Source organism: Podospora pseudoanserina, chromosome 2 (genome assembly GCF_035222485.1).
Source record: "Podospora pseudoanserina strain CBS 124.78 chromosome 2, whole genome shotgun sequence".
Lineage (NCBI taxonomy): Eukaryota > Fungi > Ascomycota > Sordariomycetes > Sordariales > Podosporaceae > Podospora > Podospora pseudoanserina.
The window spans coordinates 356572-378700 of NC_085921.1; the positions used below are offsets into that span (position 1 = coordinate 356572).

The window sequence follows — 22129 nt, forward strand, 5'->3', positions numbered from 1 at the left end:
TTTAACCGTCGCCCACTCCTAGTCCTGCATAGGGATCATCAAGAAAAATGGACCAAGAGGCACCGAGAGAAAAACTACTTTTTTGTATTCTTGTTTTGTTTTGTGTTTTTTTTTCGTATCGTCGCTTTCGCCGCCTCCTCCCCCTTTCCTCAACCCCCCTGCCTTTTTCTTTTCTGTATTTTGCCTGCTCATCTCGCCCTTCCAACCAACACGTTGCAAAACAGCAAAGCAAGACGAGTCTACATAACTTCAAATCTGTTCAGAACCACACCAGACAAAATTCAAAACTGAGATTATGTATAGCAACAAACTGTATAAAAATTATTATTAACTCGCAGCAAAAATTACACAGTGGTATTATGCTCCGCTGTTAGCCCAACTTCTATCTCTCTCTCTCCTCCACTCCTTTTGTGTAGCCAGCAAACGAAAGATACATGCGAAGACAATACGAACGTCTGAATAACGACAACCATGAGCTTTTCCCTGTTTTTTTCCACTAGCCAGCAAACCACACATCCCTACTACTACCCTTCAACCCACTCCAAACCCTGCATCACTCCCCGTGCTACTGCCCCTTCCCTCCTTCCTCTCTTCCCCTATCCCCTCTCTCCCCTCAAGCTCTTTTTCTGTTCCCCCTTTTTCCCTTCCCCATCCAATCCTAAAATTCCCATCCCGTCCAACCCAGCAGTAGGAAAATGTACATGTAAAAAATATGTCTGTCTGTCCATGTACCAGCTGCTGACCATGTTCAAAATGAAAACAACCAAAAGAAGAGATAAACAAACGGCTTTTCTACTCACCCCCTTTCCCCCCGCTTTTGTTTTTCAACGAGAAAAAGATTGCGAGGAAAAGCCAAAAAAAAAAAAAAGAAGTCAGCAGAGACGAGGACAAAGGAAAAATACAGGGTTTTGTCTGTGTTTGTATGTGCGCGTCTCCAAAAGATGGGGAGAGTTGGTCCATGTGGGTTGCTTTTGATCAAGCTCTGGCTGGTCAAACTTTTGGTGAAACACAAACTCCTTGGGTCTTTTCTTCCAACACTTCCTCGTGGTCTCCTTATCATTTGCTCTTCGCGGCATAATCTCGAGTGAGAGACAAACCTAGTAAACCTGCCCGATTGCTGCCACGGCAACAGCCACGAACCCAGCCATGCCGAAGCTGGCCTGGAAATTGACCGCCGCTCCTGCAGTATAGACTGGTAGCGGGGCGGAATCGGATGGTGTCGCGGGGGGTTGCTCATGGGGAGGAGCAGGAGCAGGAGCAGGAGCAGGAGCAGGAGCAGGAGCAGGAGGGGCCTCGTAAGGCTGGGCCGGCTCGGGCAGAGGAGAGGGGATCACAGGGCCGGGGCCGCCGATGACCGGTGGAGGAGGCGGGACGTAGCTTTGCTCTTCAACATAGCCTCCATCATCAATGGGAGGGGCAGGGGGGTTGCCACCGCCGCAATCACTCGGACCACCGTCGTCCTCGGGGCACTCTTCGTGCGGAGCAACTGGGGGAGCCCAATAGTCATCCTCATTATCCGAGTCAGAGTCGGAGCCGGAGCAAGAGTCGGAGCCAGAGTCGGAGGAAGAGCCACAGTCATAGCCAGAGTCAGAGCCAGAGTCAGACTCATACTCCGGAACATGTGCTGGGACTGGGACCAGAACCGGCTTGGGGCCCGAGCAGCAAGGGGCCGGTGGCGGATTGGAAGCATTCCCTTGAGGAGCAGGTTGAGGCTGAATATAGTTGGGGTGCTCATAAGGAGGAGCCTGGGGTGCTGGAGGTTGGGAATTCTCTGCCTTGGGAGGTTGGGCCGGAGGTTGCGGCTTCCCGCACTCGGGCTGCTCTTCGCACTCGGGTTTGGGAGGCTGAGGTTGCTGAGGTTGCTGAGGTTGGAGCTGCTGAGGTTGGGGCTGCTGAGGTTGGGGCTGCTGTTGAGGCTGCTGGGGCTGCTGAGGCTGTTGAGGCTTCACACACTTGGTGGGCTCGTGGTCGGATTCGCTTCCGGAGTCGCAGTCTGAATCCGAATCTGCATCGCAGTCAGACCCAGAGCTGGAACCACAGTCAGACCCGGAGCTGGAATCACAGTCAGACCCGGAGCTGGAATCGCAGTCAGACCCGGAGCTGGAATCGCAGTCACCGTCACTGTCACTGCCCGAGTCGTCCGAGGTGTCCCAGCAGTCATCGTCATCGTCATCGTCATCGCAGCTAGCGGGCCCCTGGGTATTCACCTCACAGTTGCTTCCCTTGCAGTGCTTAGCAGGAGGGGCAGGAATGAACGGCCCGCAGTCTGTCCCATTACCGCAGTGAACTGGCGGCGGAGGAGGGCAGTTGTCGCCCTGACAAGGCACGTAAGGCGGAGGAGATGGAAGGCAACCAGCTCCTCTGCAAGGAACATAGGGAGGAGGGCAATTGTCCCCATGGCAAGGCACATACGGCGGCGGTACATGGCTGCAGTGTTCGCCCTCGCAGGGAACAGGAGGCGGGGGCCGGTAACCGCCTGTGGTGTTGAGGTTGACGTCCCGCGGGGGGAATGGATGGGCGTGTTCGGGGTAGTTGGGTTGGCAAGATTGGAACGGAGGGCAGCGGTCAGTATCAATTTCACAGAATGGAGTCCTTCGGTCGCAGTATTGAACAGGGCGGCAAGAATAGCCTTCAGGGCATCGAGCTCTGTGATAATCATCACCAAGATTGCCGCTGTGGCCGTGACCGCGATCAAACCCAGATCCGTCTTGGCCACCATACCCGTTACTATGTCCGTTTCTGTCGAAGCCAGGCACAGGAGGCGGTGGAGGGATCGGAACGCCGTATGGTCCGGTGTCAGGGCGGCCGTCATGATCTGGTAGATGATCGGGAGACACCCGAGGAGGAGGGTAGAGAGGGTTGGGGTCGCTGCCATGGTTGTTGCCATTGTGGCCATGGCCGAAGTCATCATGTCCAGACTCGTCCTCAAAACGGTCATGATCATGACCTCCAAAACCACTGTCACCATAGGGGGGGAAGCCATGACCGCCGTTGCCGTGACCTCCGGGGAATCCTCCACCATGTCCATCGTGTCCGCCATGACCGTCTTGTCCACCATGACCGTGCTGACCACCAGGAACAGGGAATCCGGGGAAAGGATTCCCACCATTATGGTCTTTGTTGTCGTGCTTGTTGTCATGCTTGTGGTCATCGTGCTTGTGGTCATCGTGCTTGTGGTCATCGTGCTTGTGGTCATCGTGCTTGTGGTCATCGTGCTTGTGTTTATTGTGCTTGTCATGCTTGTTGTCATGGTGCTTGTTATCATGGTGCTTGTTATCATGGTGCTTGTTATCATGGTGCTTGTTGTCATGGTGCTTGTTGTCATGGTGCTTGTTGTCATGGTGCTTGTGGTCGTGCTTATTGTCGTGCTTGTGATCATCGTGCTTGTGATCGTCGTGCTTGTCGTTATTGCCGCCTGGAAGATGAGGAATACCTGAGAATGGACTCTTTTCATCTTTGTCCTCATCATGATGCTTATCCTTGTGCTTGTCATGCTTGTCGTGCTTGTCATGCTTGTCGTGCTTGTCATGCTTGTCATGCTTGTCGTGCTTGTGGTCCTTGTGCTTGTGGTCCTTGTGCTTGTGATGTTTATCATCGTGGTTGTTGTCATCATGGTTGTTGTCACCGTGGTTGTTGTCATGCTGGTTGCCGCCAAAATTGTTGTCCTTGTCCAGGTTGCCGCCAGGGAAGTTGCCTTTTCCTCCCCTCTCATCATCAAAATCACTATAATCGGGGAAGTCGAAGCCTGCACCACCGCCGCCACCGCCGCCGAAATAGTCATCATCCGTCCATTCGCTTTCCCAGTCTTCAAGATCGCCCCGAGACTTGCCGGGTCTGAAGCCAGACTCTCCATCATAGCCATTGTAATTTCCTTCATCAACAGAGTGACCCCACTTCTTGGAGGCATTGCATGGTATTTTGCTGTTCGGGTGGCAGCCGAGGTCATACTCCGCACCGGCAGGAGAAGGCTCCGGGAAAGGAACCTCTGTAGCGGTGGACGGGTTGGGCTGAGCACTGGGGGCAGAGGCTTCTGGCTTGGGCGATGGCTGCGGTGTAGGCAAAGGGTCTGACCGGACAGAAGGAATGGCAGCAGAGGCCCGGACAGAGGGGTAGTCAGAGGCAAACTCCTGTTGCCCCCCCACCTCTAGCTCATCCTGTAGCTCATGTTGGGCCTCGGTCTCAGCATCAGTCTCGACATCAGTCGGGACCTCCTCCTCAACTTCGATCTCGAGCTCGCTCTTGACCTCGGTTTTCACCTCAGTCTTGACTTCCACCTCGACCTTCGGTTCAGGTGAAGGCCGGGGAAAGACAAGCGAGGAGACCAGAGAAGCGATGGGAGAGATTTGCAAAGAAGGCTGGGCGGATGGTTCGGCCGAGGGGTGAGGACTGGAAACTGTGGCAGCTCCCGATGTTGGCTGCCACGCAGCTACGGTTCTGGTGTGGGCAATGGGTATGACGATGGGCCTGGTTGGGTAGACTGTGAGACCTGGTCTCACGAGAGTCTTGGTGTGGCAGTAGACACCGCTGCCGCCGGCTTTGCACAGTCTGTCGGCGAGCTCGTCATCTCCTTCCGCACCCTGATAAAAGGGAAGGGGAGAGGAGATGGGGCCAGCAGAAGCCGGCGGAATGGTATCGGCTGATGCTGCCTCGAGCGGTTCAGGTGGTATAGATGACACCGGAAAGGGAGCAGCCTTGATAACCCATGCGGCACCAAGGGCCACTATTGAGGCCTTCATGGCTTCCGGAGGCGACGTTCAACACACAGGAGGAGCAAGAGGGTTGCTGCTACCTCGTTGAAAAAAACTGAAGAAGGGGTGTCGTGGAAGTGACCGAGTGAGGGGACAGAAGAGGATCCAGAAAGATGCGTTTCGGGGAAGGACATTTCTAAATTGATTTTATGGCTGATCACAGGATCGGTTCCGTGCCGTCATCAATGTCCGGCTTGCATCTAGGTTTGTTGGGAAAAGCCCCCATGGGCCATGGCACCATGGACTCCGAATGTGTTGGACTGGAGCGGACCGACGGCGTCCCTAGCACGGCATGGAAGACACGAAAACACAGCATTGACAGCGGGACCGGTCTTGGAGCTGTCAAGAGTATGCTTTGTGGCGTAGTTTTGGCGTGTTAGGAAGTCCGTATTGACCAGAGAGGGGCTTCTGAGGGCACCCACCTCTGCCACATCTCCCATTGCCGAAGCCATCCTGAGTCGGCTGCGAGGGGCAGGTGGAGTTGCTGCCGAGTTCTTCCTCCGGACGGCTCAGCCTGGGGCAAACCTTCAAGTCGGAATGGGTACGAGTACAGGGGCGAGTGTGGAACCAGGTCTTCTTGGGATCGGGTCAATGATTGTATCTGATTGCCTGTTCAACTGACGATGCCGTCTTCTCCATGGAAATGATCGATATCATCGACTGCTGCTTCCCCACCCTATCTTCCCTACCTCCTCGCCGCTACCTGTTGCCTGGTGATACCTTCACATTCTCTGCCTCTATCGAAACCATGAACCTAACGCCCCAAATGCATCCTAATCTTCAGGCACTCCCGAAAACAGTCCAACGCGCATGCGGTGACTCTGTACGTTTATCATGTGTGAGAAGTGACGTTTCCAGCCAAAGGGTGACAAACAGACTGAGGGGAACAAAACTTACGACGGGCAGTTTTGGAATTACGACTCCCAGAACAGCGAGAAAGTTGATTGTAAAATAGGCCAAATCGTAGTGCGTATAGTGCGTACTCAGGAGGAAGAGCACAATGGGGACGCTCAGGAGAAATTTCTTGGCGGGCGTGTACTGGGCTCCATCATCAATTTGCTCCCACATGTTCAGGTTGTCGTACGCTCCGCCGTTGAACTCGAATGGCACGCCGCGGACGTAGTGGAACATAATGTAGGAGCCAAACATGTACGTGATGTTGGTCAACGTCCATGATGTCTCCTGTGAAACGCCGGGGAGACTGTCGTAGAAGATCTTGAGGCCAAAGATCAAGACAAAGTGAATTGTCCATGCACCTGGCAGAGAGAGAGATATTAGCACGGGTCTTCCTCTCCTTTGAGTCCTTCCTTGATCGTCTTCCCCTCTGAGAGCTTGTTACACTCTCCGCTGCTCCCCCCAGCTCTCCTGAAAGAGTTGATTTCGGCAAACCAGATATCACAAAAGCACAAAGGCAAAAGGCTGTACCTTTAGCATTGACCCAGTTGGCGTTCAGGTTCGGCAGGGCAGACTGGTCGCTCAGCTGCTCAATGGGCTCTGGTGGCTCATGGTAGACCTGGAGGATACTACTAGACCTCCTTCTTCGGCCGGCCTTGTCTGCCATGTTTCCGTGCGTGAATCCACGACGCGGAGGATTGGCGCCCGCGTCGTAAGAGACGGTGCGTGGTATAAGGATTGGGGAAGACAGCTTGGCGGTGTTAGCGGTCGGCGAAGGGTGCGACACACAGGATCGAGAAGCCGGACCGGGAGCTCGGAGGAAACGGGCACGAAGCACGATCGGTCGGCCGGGAGTTAGGTTGGGGAGAAATGCGGTCGGTCGAGCGAGGTCACACGCGGAGGATTGACACAGCCAATGCCAGTGCCAGATGTATCGCCAGTGGGATGATGTCACAACCAATCGCCGAGCTGGACAACAGACAGCACAGGAAGAAGATGCGTGGTCTGTCCAGAAGCCGAGTGCCTGAGTGAGGCTGCGGCGGAGAGCTTGTGGGGGCGTTTGAAGAATCGATGTTCCGTGAAAGCCGAGGAGAGGTGCATGAGGCAAGGAAGGGGTCTGAAGAGGAGACAAATAGTGGACGTGGCTCCCCCCTGACAGGACAGACGGGCACTGATCTGGCTGCCCTTTTTCGCGACGTATTCTGCTTTTTATTACAACGTGTATTCTGTAGTAGGTAGTGTACTGCTCTTCGAGACTTGGAGTGAGAGCACACAGGATTCAGGTACCAGAGGGAGAGGCTGAGCGGGTGTTGATATGGAGATGCAGCGGAAGTTGGCTGGGTTCGGCGTCCGATGGCCGGGATAGCCACGACAGCCAAGGACAATGGGAAAAATGCGCAAATGCTGGTGAGAGGTGGTGGTTCAAGGTGGCAATCTGGCCAGAATAAGACCCCCCCAGGCGATGGCCTGTCAGGTACCTCCACTGCGCAGATTGGTCCGAGATTGCGGAGGAGAAGACGTGCAGCACTAACATTTAAATGCCGGCCATTGCAAATTACTGCCTGTGGCCGCTGCGACATGTGCTGATAGGCCGACCTCGTATTTATTAGGGACTTCCATGCCCTGTACCCTGGGGCGTAGTGAAATTTGATAGTGATGCAGCCGACTGTCAAACGGCCCAACATCTGTTGCCGTTAGGCTGCTATCAGAGATGTGTGGCTTTCTCTCCCGCCTGTTTGCTGCTTGCTCCACTTCCGAAGTCGACCCACAAAACATCAACATCATCTCTTTCATCATCAGGCCTCGTCAACGATATCTGCGTTTTTACTCTTTACTCTTTGGGCTTTTGGTCCCGGTCATGGTGAAGACTGACGGTCTCCCCCAAATACTGTGAAGCTATACCATCTTGGGTCTTCCCCCCAAAGCTACAGACAGCTTACTTATCAAGGTTCGAGAACATCACCAGCTGGCTTGGCAATGACAGGGATTTGGCTGGCCGCTTTTTTCTCGATTAATTTTTGACATCTCATCGCGGAATGCAGACCGCAGACGCGTCATCCCCTGCCTGCCGAGACGACATTACCACCATCATTCCCTTTCGTCCTCTCATTCACCACGGCTATTTTAAGAACCTTCAACATGGATACAGCGCAAAATACTGTGGTGGACGACCACCCAGTTGCCAGGAAAAGATCTCTTTCAGAGGTGGAACCTTCCAGTCCAGCAGGCGAGGAGGATGTGGCCTCAACCAGGAAACGCACAAGGACTGTCGAGCTTGATGAGAAGGATGAGGGGGAGATCACAGATTCCAAGTCTGGCTCGTCGCCGGCACCGGAGAGCTTCACGCCAGTCCAGCCCTTCGCCAAAGCTCATCATGGCTGGAATGCTGGTGTCAATGGCGGGTTGAGGATATCCTTTCCCTCGCTCAGGAAGCCACCCCAAACAAACGCTGAGGGTGATCAAGTCCCAGAGGCCCCAGAAGCGGAGTCCGGGCAGCCGTCCGAAGAAAAACCCCAGGTCCAAGATCAACCAGATACTGCCGTCGAGCTTGAGGCAAGGCCGTCTATTGAGGGTCTGATTACACCAGATGGATATCCGAGTCAGCCTAAAAGCTCTCGACGACGATCCTGGGATGCCAGGTTCAAGCATTGGTGTATTGAACTGATGAGGCTGAACAAGGACCACGAGGGAGTGCAAGACCCAGAGGTTCTGCGAGAGGCCTGGTCGAACTGGCTGCAAAATCGAAAAAAGCAAGACCCGCTGGCGCAGACGGCGGCACTACGGGCAGCTCAAAGTTTTGAATTCACTCCAGAGGCCCTCACAGAGATGGCATCGACAGCTCTTGCTCCGGAGAACGAACCAGCATCGCCTGCAGAGCAGCAGAGTGACCGCAGCACAGACAAAGCGACCAGCGATACCGGCAAATCCGAAAACAGCAACAAGCCACTGACAACTTGGGAGGCTGGAGGCATGATCCAACCCATTCGGCCAAACCAGTCCGCACTTCCCCTGGACGCCAAAGACGACCAAGCATGGGAACACATCTTCACCATATGGTGCCAGGACTTGGCTGAAATCAACTCCAAGAAGATCAAGACCAAGGAACCGCGAGACTTCAGCAGGATCTTGACGGCTTACAATCAATGGATTGGTACGATTGATGGGCTGCCGAAAATCAGAGCCACGGCAGCCAGGCGTAATGCGAGCAATTACCTGGCGAAGAACAAGGGCAGGGTTGCCTCTCTGCTTTCTGGTCGGCCGTTAGACGACGATCAAGAGACAGAAGAAGAGGAGCCCAAGGAGAAGGAGGCCGGGGAGGAACCAGTCCCAGAAACAGTGGTTGCGGAGGAAACCTTGCCTCTCGCAGCACCAGTCACCGACGGGAATGAGGAGGTCAAATTCATTCCGCTCACAGAAGGGGAAATGGCGTACCGGGACCGGTACTTTCCCGGCCTTGCTCCGGACGCTGTCTTTTGCGTCATGTGCGCTTCTTCGGAGCACAATTCGGCCGAGTGCCCCGAGATGGCCTGCAAGTTCTGCCACAAAGACCACCCTTGCTGGACTTGCCCTGCTCGACAACGCTGCTCCAAGTGCAAGCAACTTGGGCATTCTGTGGCCGAGTGCAAAGAGCGACTGATACTAGCCCAGGACGAAATGGACTGCGCCCTCTGTGGCTCGCGCGACCACATTGAGTATAGCTGCGTCGACTTGACGAGAAGCTTCCGACCCAACCCCTCCAACACCCCCAAAGTCCAGTCCTTACCCGTCTTTTGTTACCGATGTGGTGCTGAGGGGCACTATGGTGGCGACTGCGGGCTCAGCGCGCTGGAGAAAAAGGGCAGCAGCTTCAACCCATTCACCAAGGCGAACGCAAGCCAGTACGTGGATCCAAACTCTTCAGAGACGGCCCTTGCCTACCGCGGCGGTCACCGGTCTGCAGCAGATTACAGATCAGGTGGCAGACCGGATCTTGGCAAAAGCATTGTCCCTCGCCAGCACATTCAGTTCGAGTCAGACGACGACGATGATGATGAGTTCATACAACCCATTGTTCAAAAGCCGGCGCGGTCTGGGCACATTAACTTCTCTGGATACAGTGGGAATGGCAGTCAAAACCAGGAGAAACCCAGCGCGAGATACCCATCCAGCCTCCCTCCAAAGCCTCCGGCGGTGTCGGTGCAACCACTACCGCGTGGGCCCCCTCCTCCGCTACCTTTAGGGAACAATTCTTTTGGGAGAAAACACGGCGGTGGAGGAAGTAGGGGCGGGGGCAGAAGTGGAGGTGGGGGTAGGAGCCGAGGTCGCTATTAACAGCGAGAAATAGAAGTGATAGATGAGATAAAGCCTCTACCAGTTGCGAAGTCTTGCAGGAAGAGAAAGAATACCACGACATGATGCTACCAATGATCCACATGCCATGACCAGTCCACTCAACTGCTCCTCTCTATGTGGTGGCAGTTTGAAGCACACCGCTTGCGAATCACAGACGACGAAGCAGGGGGGGGAGAAATTTCGAAACATTTCTGATAGGCCGGCAGTTGGGCACCGGGGGGAAGTGGGGGCCGCGTCCTGGTCGCGACTCAAAAGACTTTCTCGGCAATTTGAAAGCGAGGCCTCAGAAGGCGGTGGTTTTTGATATGTCCACGACTGTGAGCATGAGCATGAGCATGAGCATGAGCATGAGCATGGGATGGGTGCTCCTTTTGAGTGAAATATTCGATATCGGCATGTAAGGAAACCCAACATGGGCCATGGAGGCCTAAGGCAAAGGCGACATTGTTCTGGAAGACGGGCGGGGCGCTTAGTGGCTTTATGTGATCGGCCGCGGAACCAGCATCGCGCCAGTTTCGTGCACTAATCGCGCGTGTTTCGCGCGACGTGGCCTGCCAAGAGCTATCTCAACGTTCTCAACGCCATCGATTGGACAGAAAGTCACCGTCGACGAGGACCCTGTCTTGTCCTCCCGCCCTATCTTTTATCGATAGCGACTTCCCCCCTGGTCTTCCCCGCAACTCCAAGTGCCGTTTCAACATCTCCCAGTGGTCGAGAAGAGGCGGCCTTGAGACAGCCTGCAGACGGCCGCAGTTGTCGCATGCAGGTCTTGTAGCCTCCAGGCCACTCAAGAGACCCGGCGCGGTCCGCACACGTCGGTCGCGGTCGCAGCACCGTTCTCATGTCCCTAGCCCTACCTTAAATCCACGCTTGTCCAGCTGCATGTCCAGTCCAGAGCTGCAGAGGGACATGGGACAATGAGTCACTCACCACCACTCGTTCCCAGGTCGGCCATCTGGGGCGACGACGAACCATGACCCCTAGCGAAATCGCGCACGAGAGAGGAACCGCGAAGGGGGAAAATTGGGAGGTTGTTGAGTCGGTAGGGGAGGAGGAGGAGGAGAAGCGGAAGGGGGGCTTGTATAACTTGGTCCACGGGCTTTCTCTCGCGCGTCCGGTGGTCAAGAATTTTTCTGTTCCTATTTCCCCATCACACCTCTTCTTTTTAGATCAAGCAGATATCTATTTCCCCGTTCTCAGCGAGAAATACAACCCGTTCTCTTTCTCTCTCGTCTCTGACAGAAATCTCAGGTTCCCAGGTTCTCACCTCCACAGCGTTTGCTATACACCTATCCCACCTACACATCTCACCTACACATCTCACATACACATCTCACATACACACCTCACTTGAAACCACCACGTTTTGCTTGGCGCAGGGCTCCTGGCAGTTCTCAAACATTCCAGTGTTGGTTGTGTTTCTTGACGACATGCTAGAGCTATGGCGTCAAGTACACAATTATTCTACCGCCTTTGGCAGGAGGAGACGGTGCGCGAGAGATTCTTCGAGCTCTTGTCCAAACAGGACCTCTGTGCCGTGAGAGTGGCCAATTCGGCCTGCTGCAATCTGGTCACCAGGCGGCTGTTTGTCCGCATCAACTTGACCTTCACATCAAACACCTTCACCAATCCTCACCGCATTCAGGCATTGTCAAGGATTGGCCACCACATCGAGCACCTCAGCTTCACCTTTCCCCATTCCAATGTCACTTTTCTACCCCCTCTCATTCACCCACAGACAGGCCAGGAGATCCTGTTTCTGTACAACCCCCACACGTCCATGGCTTCGGCGCTCACAAGGCCAAAGTATGGCAATTCGGAGCTCGGCGACATCCTCACGCAGCAGTACCCGCCTCTTTTCCATGCGGCCAGCAATGTTCCCTCCTTCATCAACGCCATGAAGCACATGACCAACATGCGCCACCTCACCATCAGAACTCCCGGCCAGGAGCCCAGTGAGCGTTACCGGAGGGACATTGTTGATTACGCCCTCATCAGCCTCCGCATCTCGGTCGAGCGCGCGCCTCTCACCAAGCTCACCAAGCTTTCGCTCTCTGGTGTTCACCCTTCCTCCTTCAACTACCTCCGTCACAAGCCGGGCTTCGGCGCTCTCCCCTCGGCGGCCCTCCGATGGCGCCAAATCAAGAAGCTGTACATTTCTGTTGAGAGCTGGGACTTTTATGGCCCTGCCCCCGGTCTCGACCACCTCAAGATTATTGACGACTACATCCGGGAGTTCGCCCCTCAGCTGGAAAAGTTTTCATTCACTTGGCTTGGGAGGAAGGGACCCTGCCCCATTGCCCTCTCTGGCGACCCCCTTTTCGCCGCCCCAAGACACTCCAAGAAGCTGTTTAACGAGGTCACTTCCCCCATGTCTCCTCTTCCGCCCAAACCACTTAGACACCCGCTCGTGATGCCCAAGTTGAGGTGCATGGCGGTCAAAAATGCGACGATGAATGCGCAGCAGGTGAAGGGACTCGTCGCCGACCATCGGGGCACTGTCAGGGAATTTGACTTTGACAATGTGGCACTCATCAGAGGCAGTTGGGATGATGCGCTGGGCCCATTGGTGGACAAAGAAGAGGGCGGCAGTCCTGACAGCTGGTCAAGAAAATCATTCGCTTCCGCAGGCTCAAACACAAGACCCGGGACATCCAGGACAAATACCTCGGCAGGGTCTGCGGTGGCAAACTCGTCGGAGGACGAAGCTGTCACACCGTCGTCGGCTGCGGCCGAGGCAAGCAGGGAGTTGTTCGAGGTCGACCTTGAGGGAATGGTCTTTGGCGGTGTCAACGACGTCGACAACTTCGAGGCCGGGGTGGAGGAGTGGGCTAGGGGTGTTACTGCTGCCGCTGCTTCTTCGTCTGCCAGCAACGACCGCTTGGATGACTATGATGACGTCGCCTCTGACATTGAGGCCGCCAAGCAGGCGAGCGAAGGGTTCAGCACGACGCTTAGGAAGAGGAGGTTGAGAAAGAAGAGGAGGCACCATGACCACGATGAAGAAGACGAGCGCAAGAGCCAGAAGAGCACCGAAAAAGAAAAGGAAAAGAGCACTCGCCACTTTCCCGGCCTCGGCAAGAGCAGCAGCAAGCTTACGCTCAAACACTCGCGCAGCCGCAGCGACGAGACGGCTTCCACCACCCCCAAAGAAACCAAAGACCGTGAACGCTCTGAATCCCGTCCTCGTCTCCAACGTCGCCGCCGCCACCATCGCCACCACTCCTCGGATGATGCTCTCCCAGCTCTCCCTACAATGCCGTCCATGCCGGAGGTGGTTGGCTCTGACGACGAGTCCTACTTCAACTCGCAGCACCCTTACTATACCTCCCCTGGTCCATCCACGCCACCCCCCCTCACCCGGTCTAACTCTCTGTCTTCCTCCCATTCTGTCTCCCCGGCCCCTTCCCCATCCCCTACCGGAAACAACAGGGGCAGCTCCAGAATCGAGATCTCAGTCCCTCTCCTCAACCCGGACCCCTTCCCCGTCCTCCTCCAGCCAACAGTTTACGACCCCTCGGCCAAGACCGGGCCGTTTGTGTGCTCCGTCGTCGGAGAGGAAGACAATGGGCTTTATGAAGACGACGGTCTGAGCCCAGCACAGAGACTGATCGAGGCGGACATGCTTGCCGAAGCGCAAGAGCGTGAGGCCAGGTCGTCTGCGCTCAAGAGAGCAAGGGAGGCAGTCATGACGAAGCTCTCGAGAGAGTTTTCGAGAAAGGCCAACGCGAACAGTGAAAAGAACAAGGGGTCGGCGGCGGTGCAGCAGGTCGCTGGGATAATGAGCCTTACCGATTTGCCTTTGCACCCTTTACATACCGGAGGCAATGCTAACAGCCACAATATGGGCGGAGGCAATAACAGTATCGGATGCAGGATCCGGGAAGGGCTGTTTGGAAAGAGCATGGCGAATGTGGCCGAGTGCAGGTCGGATCAGCAGAGGGTGACCATGGAGAGTAACGGCAGCGTGTTGGTGCCGCTTATTTTTGCCAGGTCTTGAGGTGGTTTAATGGGGTTTCTTGTCATTCTTTATCAACACCTTTTTCTCTGTCTTCTCTCATATTAACGAATGAACGGACGGGGATGACAAGACACGCTGTTATGTATTTATGATTCAAGGACGGAAAAAAAGGACTGGCTGGCATACTTTGGCAAGTTACAGGTGCAACGGACCGGTCAAACAAAGATACCTTGGGAATGGCATCATCGCTGGTGTTGGGGATGGCGGGACATGGAAGGGGGTGTGATTGGGCGGTGGGTGGCAGGTGTTTTATGACATTTACGACCATTTTTACGTTACTATTCTGAACATTGTTATTTATCATCATCGACTTGACGATCATTACCATGATATGATATATCTCAAGTCTCTGTACCTTAATTATCTTCTGGTATCACCGAACTATGCACACCTTGATTTCTAGAAATCCCTCAGTACCTACCTTACCTAGGACAGAGACAGCAGACGGTGTGACAGGGTCCGAAACAGAAACTCTGTGACACTGACTGGCTGCCAAGTGCTGGTGTTTCGAGGGCGTCCAAGAAAAAGCCATCAGCATTGATAACAATGCCATGCCGTCCAACCAAGAAAGCGATCGATCGAAAATGGGCACGCTCGGCTCACTCAGCAGATAAGACTTCTTGAGATCAGCGATCACCAAGCGATGAAGCGATGAGGTGCAGCGACCAACAGGCATGGGACATGAAGTGCCTGCAACGGCTTGGCAGCACTGTTCTAGGCCCGACCGAAGGGCCGGGACGAATCAGACCAGAGCTTGCAAATATCCGTGTCCGCCTTCAGGGTGGTTGCTAGCCCCGACGGGCATAGCGTGGACGTGTTCGCTCAGCTTCCCTGTCCCAAAAATCCTTGGAACCTGGAGATTTGCTCCATCTGAACCCGTGAACCCGCTGCCGCAATCAATTGAGAGCCTCGACAGGTTCCCACCCTGGGGCTAGAAGCTCAGAGCTCAGACGTCGTTTACGGTTTCGCTTTTTGATTGATTTCGTCCTTCTATCATCTGTCTGTCAGTGCTGTCAGTCTGTCCGTCTCTCGCCCGCCTTGTGCCTGTCCTGTTCCTCTTCTTTGTCAGCCACGTGTTGTCCCCAGCAATCAGATCATCCGAACCTCCTGACCTGACAGGCCCTCCCGATCTATCTCGGCTTGCTTTGACTATCCGAAAACCGAACCGACGCACATAACCCACAGACGACACCTGTCGGCCACCATCCTGTCCGTATCTTTATGACTCGGTCGAGCCGGTATTGAGTCCAATCGCCGTTCACCTGCGAGCAACCGAAGCCCTGGATATCGCCCTCCCTCCCCCGAACTGTCACGATACGATCCCGTCAACACGCCCACCAAGCTCCGAGCCTCCATACAGCAAGCAGCATGCATCGGCCCCGACAGACCCGTCCAGACTGTCTTTTATAGTCTGCCGAAGTCTGCCGAAGATGAGAGTCGCGATCCGGGAGCAGCTCGCAGCCCTTGTGATATTTGCCGTCCTCGTTGCGCTCGCCATTGTCTCGATTCCAACATGGATATTTGTCAACAATTTTGTCATTGGCGTTGAGTCGGGTGGTCTGCTTCTGACTGCCTCGCTCAAGGCTGCAAGGATATCATCCGAAATCGATCTGATTCAGACGACATGTCTTACCATCTCGACGCGCTTGATGCTGCAACAAGCATTCAAGAACTATTATCAAGGGAAAACCGAATCTGGAAGCGAAGATCCCTGGGTGGAAGCCGTCGCCGATCTCAAAAGCGCTCTCGGCAGCTCAGGCTTCTCGGGACTTGTGCAAGGCCGCTTATACTCGAGGAATTCAACCGGCAATGCCAATGGGCTATTGAGTATCACCGGAAACGGAAACGGTGGCCCCATTTATCTTCCCTACCTGGGAAGTAACGGCTTGCCGGTTGTGCTTGGAGACGATACTTATGGCAACGGCTTCCCGCCCATGCTCTATCCAAACATCAGCTACCGAAACAACGGCCGGCAACACCAGTTCGTCAACACGACATCCTTCTCCGCCGAGGTATTCCCCGGCGTGTCTCTCGGCAATGGAAGTGATGGAAATGGCATCCTGCTTGGCCCTCTAGTTGTCAACTCCAGCTTTGCCCTGGTTTCCATCACCGTCCCTGTTCGCCAGAACGACCAGCCCCGTTATATATTGGGATACATGACACTCGTTGCCACTGCGAATACCTTGATAGATGTCCAGAGGTCTCGGGAAGGGCTGGGTCGCACGGGAGTGGTCCTTTTCATGGGCTCTACGAACCCTTGGAATCACTTTGAGAGGCGGGTAGCGGCATCGAATGAAACATGGCAACCGCCGCCGGACGAGTTCTCCAAAGAAGATATACACTTCCTCCTCCCACCCCATCCGCCAGAGGATCAGGATGATCGTCATGACCAACACAGCTATGAGTCGGGAAACTTTGGTGCTCCTTTCCCCGTAACTTCTTATCCCATGGTTCACGACGTCTTCCGCAAGCAAAACCTTGAGCATCCCAACTATGCAATCAGCGACCTGACTACTACCAACGAACAAGGGCACTCGGTGGCGGTGGGTGCTGCCCGACCGCAAACATCACTGGTGTCGTGGGCTGTGGTGGTGGAACAAGATGCAAATGAGGCCTTTGAACCCATTCACACCCTCAGGAGCATCCTCTTGGCCTGTGTGTTTGGCACCTTGGGACTTGTGCTGCTCCTGATCTTCCCTTGCGCCCATCTCAGTGTTATGCCCATTTTGAGGCTCAAGTCTGCCACAGAGAAGTCGATCGCCCCGCCAGGCTACGAGGATGAAGACAGCGACTCGTATGACGAAGAAAACCCCAGCTCGGGGGGCACAACTTCCGGGCGGCTATCCGAAAAAACGATCGTGGGCAAGATTCGCCGTCACATCCGCAGACGCAGACGAGCCAAGGCTCGGCAGGGCATTTCGAATGAACCCACTCGTCGACAGTTCAAGATACCAGCACGTGTGGAGGACCGCAAGCACTTTGTGACGGACGAGCTGACGGAGCTTACGCAAACCTTCAACGAAATGACGGATGAGCTTCTGAAGCAATACACCTCGCTGGACGAGAAAGTGGCCGAACGGACCAGGGAGCTCGAGATCAGCAAGAAGGCTGCCGAGGCTGCAAACGAGAGCAAGACCCTGTTTATCGCCAACATCTCGCACGAGCTCAAGACACCGTTGAATGGAATTATGGGCATGTGTGCAGTTTGCATGGAGGAAGACGACATCGTTCGCATCAAGCAATCACTCAAAACGCTCTACAAATCGGGAGATTTGCTGCTCCATCTGCTTGAGGACTTGCTCAGTTTCTCCAAGAACCAAATTGGGCAACAAGTCAGCCTTGAAGAGCGGGATTTCCGGTTGGGTGAGGTTCGATCACAGATGCTTGCCATTTTTGACAAGCAAGTCCGGGAGAACAAGGTCAGCTTTGCTGTTAACTTTGTCGGCACCGAATACATCGACGGAAACCCAAGTCCAGAACGGACAAGCATCGACAAACGGCTTCCTGCTCTGGGCCCCCCTGGTGTCGGCAGGTTGAAGGATATGTGTCTCTGGGGAGATCAGCATCGTATCTTGCAAGTCATCATTAACCTGGTGAGCAACAGCTTGAAGTTCACGCCAGCAGGAGGCAAGGTTGAGCTCAGGATCAGGTGTCTTGGTGAGATCGAGCAGCCAAGTGATGAGAGTAGGACATCGTCCTTCTCCAAAAATGGGTCCAACCGCCCGGGACGAACGCGTCATCGCATGGGTTCCGGGTCTACACATTCGGCCAGTTCCAAGGGCGGGCAGTCTCCAGCGTCACCACCACCAAAAACAGATGGCACGGCGCTCTCTATCAACCCCGTTGATCGAAAGGTTTCCACCCACATTCAAATCAGAGAGCGCTCACCAACACCTCCACCGCCGAATGCAAGAACGTACATGTTTGAATTCGAAGTGGAAGACACAGGCCCTGGTATCCCCGAGTACATGCAGCAAAAGATCTTTGAGCCTTTCGTACAGGGCGACTTGGGCCTGAGTAAGAAGTATGGCGGCACCGGTCTGGGGCTGAGCATCTGCTCGCAGCTGGCGACCATCATGGGCGGTAGTATCTCGCTGAAGAGTACTGTTGGTGTTGGTACGACGTTCACCATGCAGATACCACTCAAGTACATTAGAGATCGGTAAGTCAACAAGCCTTTTTATTCATGGTAATGACGTGGTCATAGCTAATTGTTTCTCGTAGCGCTTCCAGTACAGCATCCAGTAGTATTGGGTCTCGTCCACAGAGCGTGTCTTCAGCAGACGGGCGCGCGGCTGCTGAGGCTGACCGGCGGAATTCGCTATCTAGAGCCTCCAACGACGTCCAACCTCCGCCATCTACCGTGCTCGATAAGCAACCCCGCCTAGTAGGCCTGAGACAGCCATTTTTTGCGACAAATCTCACAGCCCGCCCTACTGCAGAGGATCAGTTGGCCGTGATTGATCGCGCCATGGAAAACAAGCCACCTGAGCAAGGGAAGCTCCGCGTCCTCGTGGCCGATGACAACTCGACCAATATTGAAGTTGTTAGTCGAATGCTCAAGCTGGAAGATATCTACGATGTGACCATTGCCAAGGACGGGCAAGAAGCATATGATCTTGTCAAAGCCAACATGGAGAACAACCAGCGCTTCGATGTCATCTTCATGGACATTCAAATGCCAAATCTCGATGGTCTCCAGTCCACTCGATTGATCCGAAAGATGGGTTACTCTGCTCCCATTGTTGCTCTGACCGCATTCTCCGAGGAGTCCAATGTCAAGGAGTGCATGGAGTCGGGAATGGATGAGTTCCTGAGTAAGCCTATCCGACGGCCGGCATTGAAACAAGTGCTCAAGAAGTTTGCCACCATTGAGGAAGAGCCCGAGACATCAAGCTTGACGACAAAGAAAACCTCGCCAAACCAGACCCCGGCACAGACGCCAGGCCAAGAGAGCTCCGATCCCCTTGCTCTCACTAATGGAGACGCTGCTGCACCTAAGGCTAAGGGAACTGCCCATGGCCCTCGTATAAATGGCTCGGCCTGAAGTGGATCTTGATCTCCCGCCTTTCGATACACTTTCTGTCATATCTCTTATAATCTGGTGGTTGCTTCTTGGACGAAGATATAATCAGCATACTATTTCGGTGCAAGGCATTTTTGGATTTTGGTCTTTTTTTCTCTTCGTTCTTCCGAGCAAGGCGTAGGGCGTTTGCTGTTTTTTTTTTTTCTCTTCTAGCACGATTCCAACGCCCAATCTGCTTTTTGGGCGGGTTTCTAGAATGCTCGGTGGGTTTGCCGTCTCTGCTGCTATGCTGGACGAGACGGGCTTGCCCGCCAGGATCTGCTATATCTATCTTCTTTGCTCTTTATTCTTTTCTTAACCCTTTCTCATTGAAGTGTAGGATTGGCCGAGAGCTTCTGGGATGGGGTAGCTCGTGTATATGGGCCATAATTTTTTTTGGGTATCTAGTGTTGGACCGGCAAGGCAAGGGGAATAAAAAGGGTCAGTCGGGTTTTCTTTGTGCCAACGACCAACATAAAAAATGGTCAGGAGCAAAAACGAGAGAAGATGCAGAGGTACATAGTAATTTTTCTTGTCAATTTGTTGATGGGATGGGTGGCCGCGGTAGGCAGAGGTTACTTATGAGGTTGGAAGGGTGTGGTTAGTTTGCAAATATAGGAGCTGTTCTTGTCTTGAGAGTCATAACTTTATGTCTGAAATTTGTGAATACATGTTGTTTTGTAGGGTCAGGGCCTAAGGGGGTCTCATCTCAAAAAGGGGGATTTAGGGGTAGGTTCATATTCACCTCTACTATGACGCCAAATTGAGCAGCGGCCATTTAAAATTATCATCGTAATCATAAAAAAAAACTCTTGCACTATGAAGACCCTAGGAGAAGGCACACTAATTTGCTGCCCAAACAACGCGACTGCTGAACCGTGCTCTCAGTCTCAAAACCAACGGCAAAGGCATTCGTTCAATGTGCTCAACCCGAACCAAACCAAAAGTTATCAACTCAAAATTCAGAATGAGTACATCCTCTCATGGTATAACCTCTTCCTCCCCGTCTTCCCAAGACAAACTCAGACCTCCCCCCCTAAGCATGGCCGTTCTGTTGTCCAGTCATGTAAGCACTGAATGATCTCTGTTGCTATTGTCAGTCACGCAGTCCTTTATCAGGAGAAGAAGTCTGAAAGAAAAAAGAAGAAAACATACCGCGTTTCTGGTCTGAATAAACACCGTCCCTGGGCCGGTGAACTTGCAGACGAGACCTTCACCAGACGCAAAGCCCGAAATGATGCCTCCCGAGGTGACCCGCTCCATGATGTACTTGACGTTCCAGGCGACCAAGTGGCCGTTGTCCACAATGTATTTCTCGCCTTCGGCCAGCTGTTTCCATGACATTAGCATTCCGGAATGTTTATTATCAAGACTGCGCGGGAGAAAAAAAAAACTCACGTCTTTCCTGATAATGGCACCAAAGCTCGTCAGCCACAACAGGCCCGTCCCGCTAATCTTGTACACCCAGAGCCCCTCCCCGCTAAACATGGCCTTCCCCAGCCCCTGCCTCTTGTAGTCCTTGATCACATGCTGCGTGCTGGCGAGATACCCATCGTGGCTCACCGACCACGACTCGTTCCCGGTCAGCCTCAAGCTCGTGATGTCGCCCAGCATCGGCGGCGCGAGCAGCAGCTCTCCGGGACCGGTGTAGTGTGACTGGCTCATCTCGCCGCCTGCCACCAGCTTCTTCATGCTGAACTTGTAGGAGCCTTTGAGCTGGATAGACGGGGACATGGCAATCATGGCTCCGGGTCTCGCCTCAAAGGGGCAGCCAATGGCAAGCTGGATTGTGAGGACGGTATTGCAGTCGCGGTGGCTGATGCGGTAGGAGCCACCGTTGAAGGTGCCCACGTCGTCTACTACTGTGGAGGTAGCACCGACGAACTGGCCAGCGGCTGGGGCGCCGAGCAGGGTGCTGGCTATTGAGGAGGGATCCATGGTTACGGGTTGCTGTTGCTGTTGCTGTTGCTGCTTGTCGGCTGGATAAGAGGCATCCTTGTCTTCTGTGGGATATGAAGGAGGCGGTGCGAACTGTTGTGGCTGCTGCTGCTGCTGGGATGTCTGTGATTGACTGCGTGCGTGTGTGGGCAGCGCAGCGTGTTGCGCCGGCGAGGGGGCTTGGGGTGGTGGTGAGAATTGTGGCTGCTGGGGAGGAGGAGGGTACTGCTGGGGTGAAGAGGCAGCAGGGGGTGGTGTGGCAGCAGCTTGAGGAGGAGGAGGGTAGTTTCTACCCTGAGAGCTGCTTGGGGGAGCTGGGTAGGAGAACTTGGTCTGAGTCGGGGGAGCTGACATCGGTGGAGGCGGGTAGCTCTTCTGTGCTGGATAGGTCAAAAGTTATTAGCATTTGGAATTCTCCCTACTGAGGATGTGAACAGTCCATCGTACCTCCAGCACCGGCCGATCCGGGAGGGGCTACTCCAGTCAGCGCATCAAGTTGCCAGAGTTAAGTTAAGCAATAAGACTCACGAGGATAATAGCCGGACATGCTGTAGAACTCACGAATACACTGAGGGTATGATGATGCGCTTTCTCTTCTTCTATTCAAACACTGTTAGCATTGCGCAGCAAATCATGCACCCTTCAGATCATGGATCCAGACCTACACCCCGCACTTACAAGTTTCCCCGCGTTGATATCACAAGGGACTCACTTTGGTGACAGGTCCTGGGTATCACTGTAGTTTTTGAAGAAGATGAAGAAGAAGAATGTATTTGACAATACTAAGGGAAAGTAACAAGCTACAGCCTCACGAACAGACAAAAAAGAGGAATAGGAACGGGGAAGAGGTCAACCCGAGGCAGCTTTTGAAGGGCCGCGCAACGAACGACCCGCAGCCGCCTCCCCCATGCTTTTGCAGCTTGTCGAGGCTGCCCACCACAGCGGCATTCGAGGGGGGAAAATGGCTGACGATCCAATCAGACAGCTTCACCTACCGTGGGCAGGCGCGGGGAGCTCATGGACGAGGGCGCTTAGATGGATGAGTGCGAGCAGACTGAGCTGTTGATTGGCCGGCCAAGCATAGGGGTCGTACCAGTGCATTCTTCATCAGCATCCAGCCATCTGGGCGTC

At 54.2% G+C, this 22129-nt stretch overlaps 7 protein-coding genes across 7 annotated transcripts; 3 read left to right on the top strand and 4 right to left on the bottom strand.

The window, feature by feature from the left end:
- Window positions 1-1097: 1097 nt before the first annotated feature.
- On the bottom strand, window positions 1098-4736 carry QC764_200180 (uncharacterized protein; the record flags this gene model as incomplete). Its single annotated transcript, XM_062943716.1, is given in 4 exon segments — window positions 1098-1919; window positions 1938-2028; window positions 2101-3218; window positions 3279-4736. The coding sequence occupies 4 exon segments, from the start codon at window positions 4734-4736 to the stop codon at window positions 1098-1100; spliced, it is 3489 nt and encodes a 1162-aa protein (XP_062802451.1).
- Window positions 4737-4898: 162 nt separating this feature from the next.
- QC764_0030090 (uncharacterized protein) lies at window positions 4899-5200 on the bottom strand (the record flags this gene model as incomplete). The annotated part of the gene is made up of 2 exons (XM_062940171.1): window positions 4899-5101; window positions 5171-5200. 2 exons carry the CDS (start codon window positions 5198-5200, stop codon window positions 4949-4951), a joined length of 183 nt encoding a protein of 60 aa, XP_062802452.1. The 3' UTR covers window positions 4899-4948.
- Window positions 5201-5521: 321 nt separating this feature from the next.
- On the bottom strand, window positions 5522-7182 carry ORM1 (sphingolipid homeostasis protein orm1; the record flags this gene model as incomplete). Its single annotated transcript, XM_062943717.1, has 3 exons — window positions 6174-7182; window positions 5646-6004; window positions 5522-5569 (listed from the first exon to the last, which is right to left on the bottom strand). Exons 1-3 carry the CDS (start codon window positions 6307-6309, stop codon window positions 5522-5524), a joined length of 543 nt encoding a protein of 180 aa, XP_062802453.1. The 5' UTR covers window positions 6310-7182.
- A 599-nt stretch (window positions 7183-7781) lies between these two features.
- Window positions 7782-9953, top strand: QC764_200200 (uncharacterized protein; the record flags this gene model as incomplete). Its single annotated transcript, XM_062943718.1, has 1 exon — window positions 7782-9953. One exon carries the CDS (start codon window positions 7782-7784, stop codon window positions 9951-9953), a length of 2172 nt encoding a protein of 723 aa, XP_062802454.1.
- A 1462-nt stretch (window positions 9954-11415) lies between these two features.
- On the top strand, window positions 11416-13974 carry QC764_200210 (uncharacterized protein; the record flags this gene model as incomplete). Its single annotated transcript, XM_062943719.1, has 1 exon — window positions 11416-13974. The coding sequence occupies one exon, from the start codon at window positions 11416-11418 to the stop codon at window positions 13972-13974; it is 2559 nt and encodes an 852-aa protein (XP_062802455.1).
- A 552-nt stretch (window positions 13975-14526) lies between these two features.
- Window positions 14527-19680, top strand: SLN1 (Histidine kinase osmosensor). The gene is made up of 2 exons (XM_062943720.1): window positions 14527-18157; window positions 18229-19680. The coding sequence occupies exons 1-2, from the start codon at window positions 15426-15428 to the stop codon at window positions 19040-19042; spliced, it is 3546 nt and encodes a 1181-aa protein (XP_062802456.1). The 5' UTR covers window positions 14527-15425; the 3' UTR covers window positions 19043-19680.
- A 305-nt stretch (window positions 19681-19985) lies between these two features.
- QC764_200230 (uncharacterized protein) lies at window positions 19986-22104 on the bottom strand. The gene is made up of 6 exons (XM_062943721.1): window positions 21677-22104; window positions 21527-21597; window positions 21446-21472; window positions 20459-21378; window positions 20216-20389; window positions 19986-20144 (listed from the first exon to the last, which is right to left on the bottom strand). Exons 2-6 carry the CDS (start codon window positions 21543-21545, stop codon window positions 20097-20099), a joined length of 1188 nt encoding a protein of 395 aa, XP_062802457.1. The 5' UTR covers window positions 21546-21597; window positions 21677-22104; the 3' UTR covers window positions 19986-20096.
- Window positions 22105-22129: the final 25 nt, after the last annotated feature.

What these genes read in the sequence shown, in the direction of transcription:
- SLN1 (XM_062943720.1), top strand. Translation starts at nt 15,426, where the DNA reads ATGAGAGTCGCGATCCGGGAGCAGCTCGCAGCCCTTGTGATATTTGCC. An exon ending in CTCAAGTACATTAGAGATCG is followed by an intron (nt 18,158 to 18,228) that starts GTAAGTCAACAA and finishes TAGCGCTTCCAG; the next exon opens with TACAGCATCCAGTAGTATTG.
- QC764_200230 (XM_062943721.1), bottom strand. An exon ending in CGGATCGGCCGGTGCTGGAG is followed by an intron (nt 21,379 to 21,445) that starts GTACGATGGACT and finishes TGACCTATCCAG; the next exon opens with CACAGAAGAGCTACCCGCCT. An exon ending in TTATTCAGACCAGAAACGCG is followed by an intron (nt 20,145 to 20,215) that starts GTATGTTTTCTT and finishes CAATAGCAACAG; the next exon opens with AGATCATTCAGTGCTTACAT.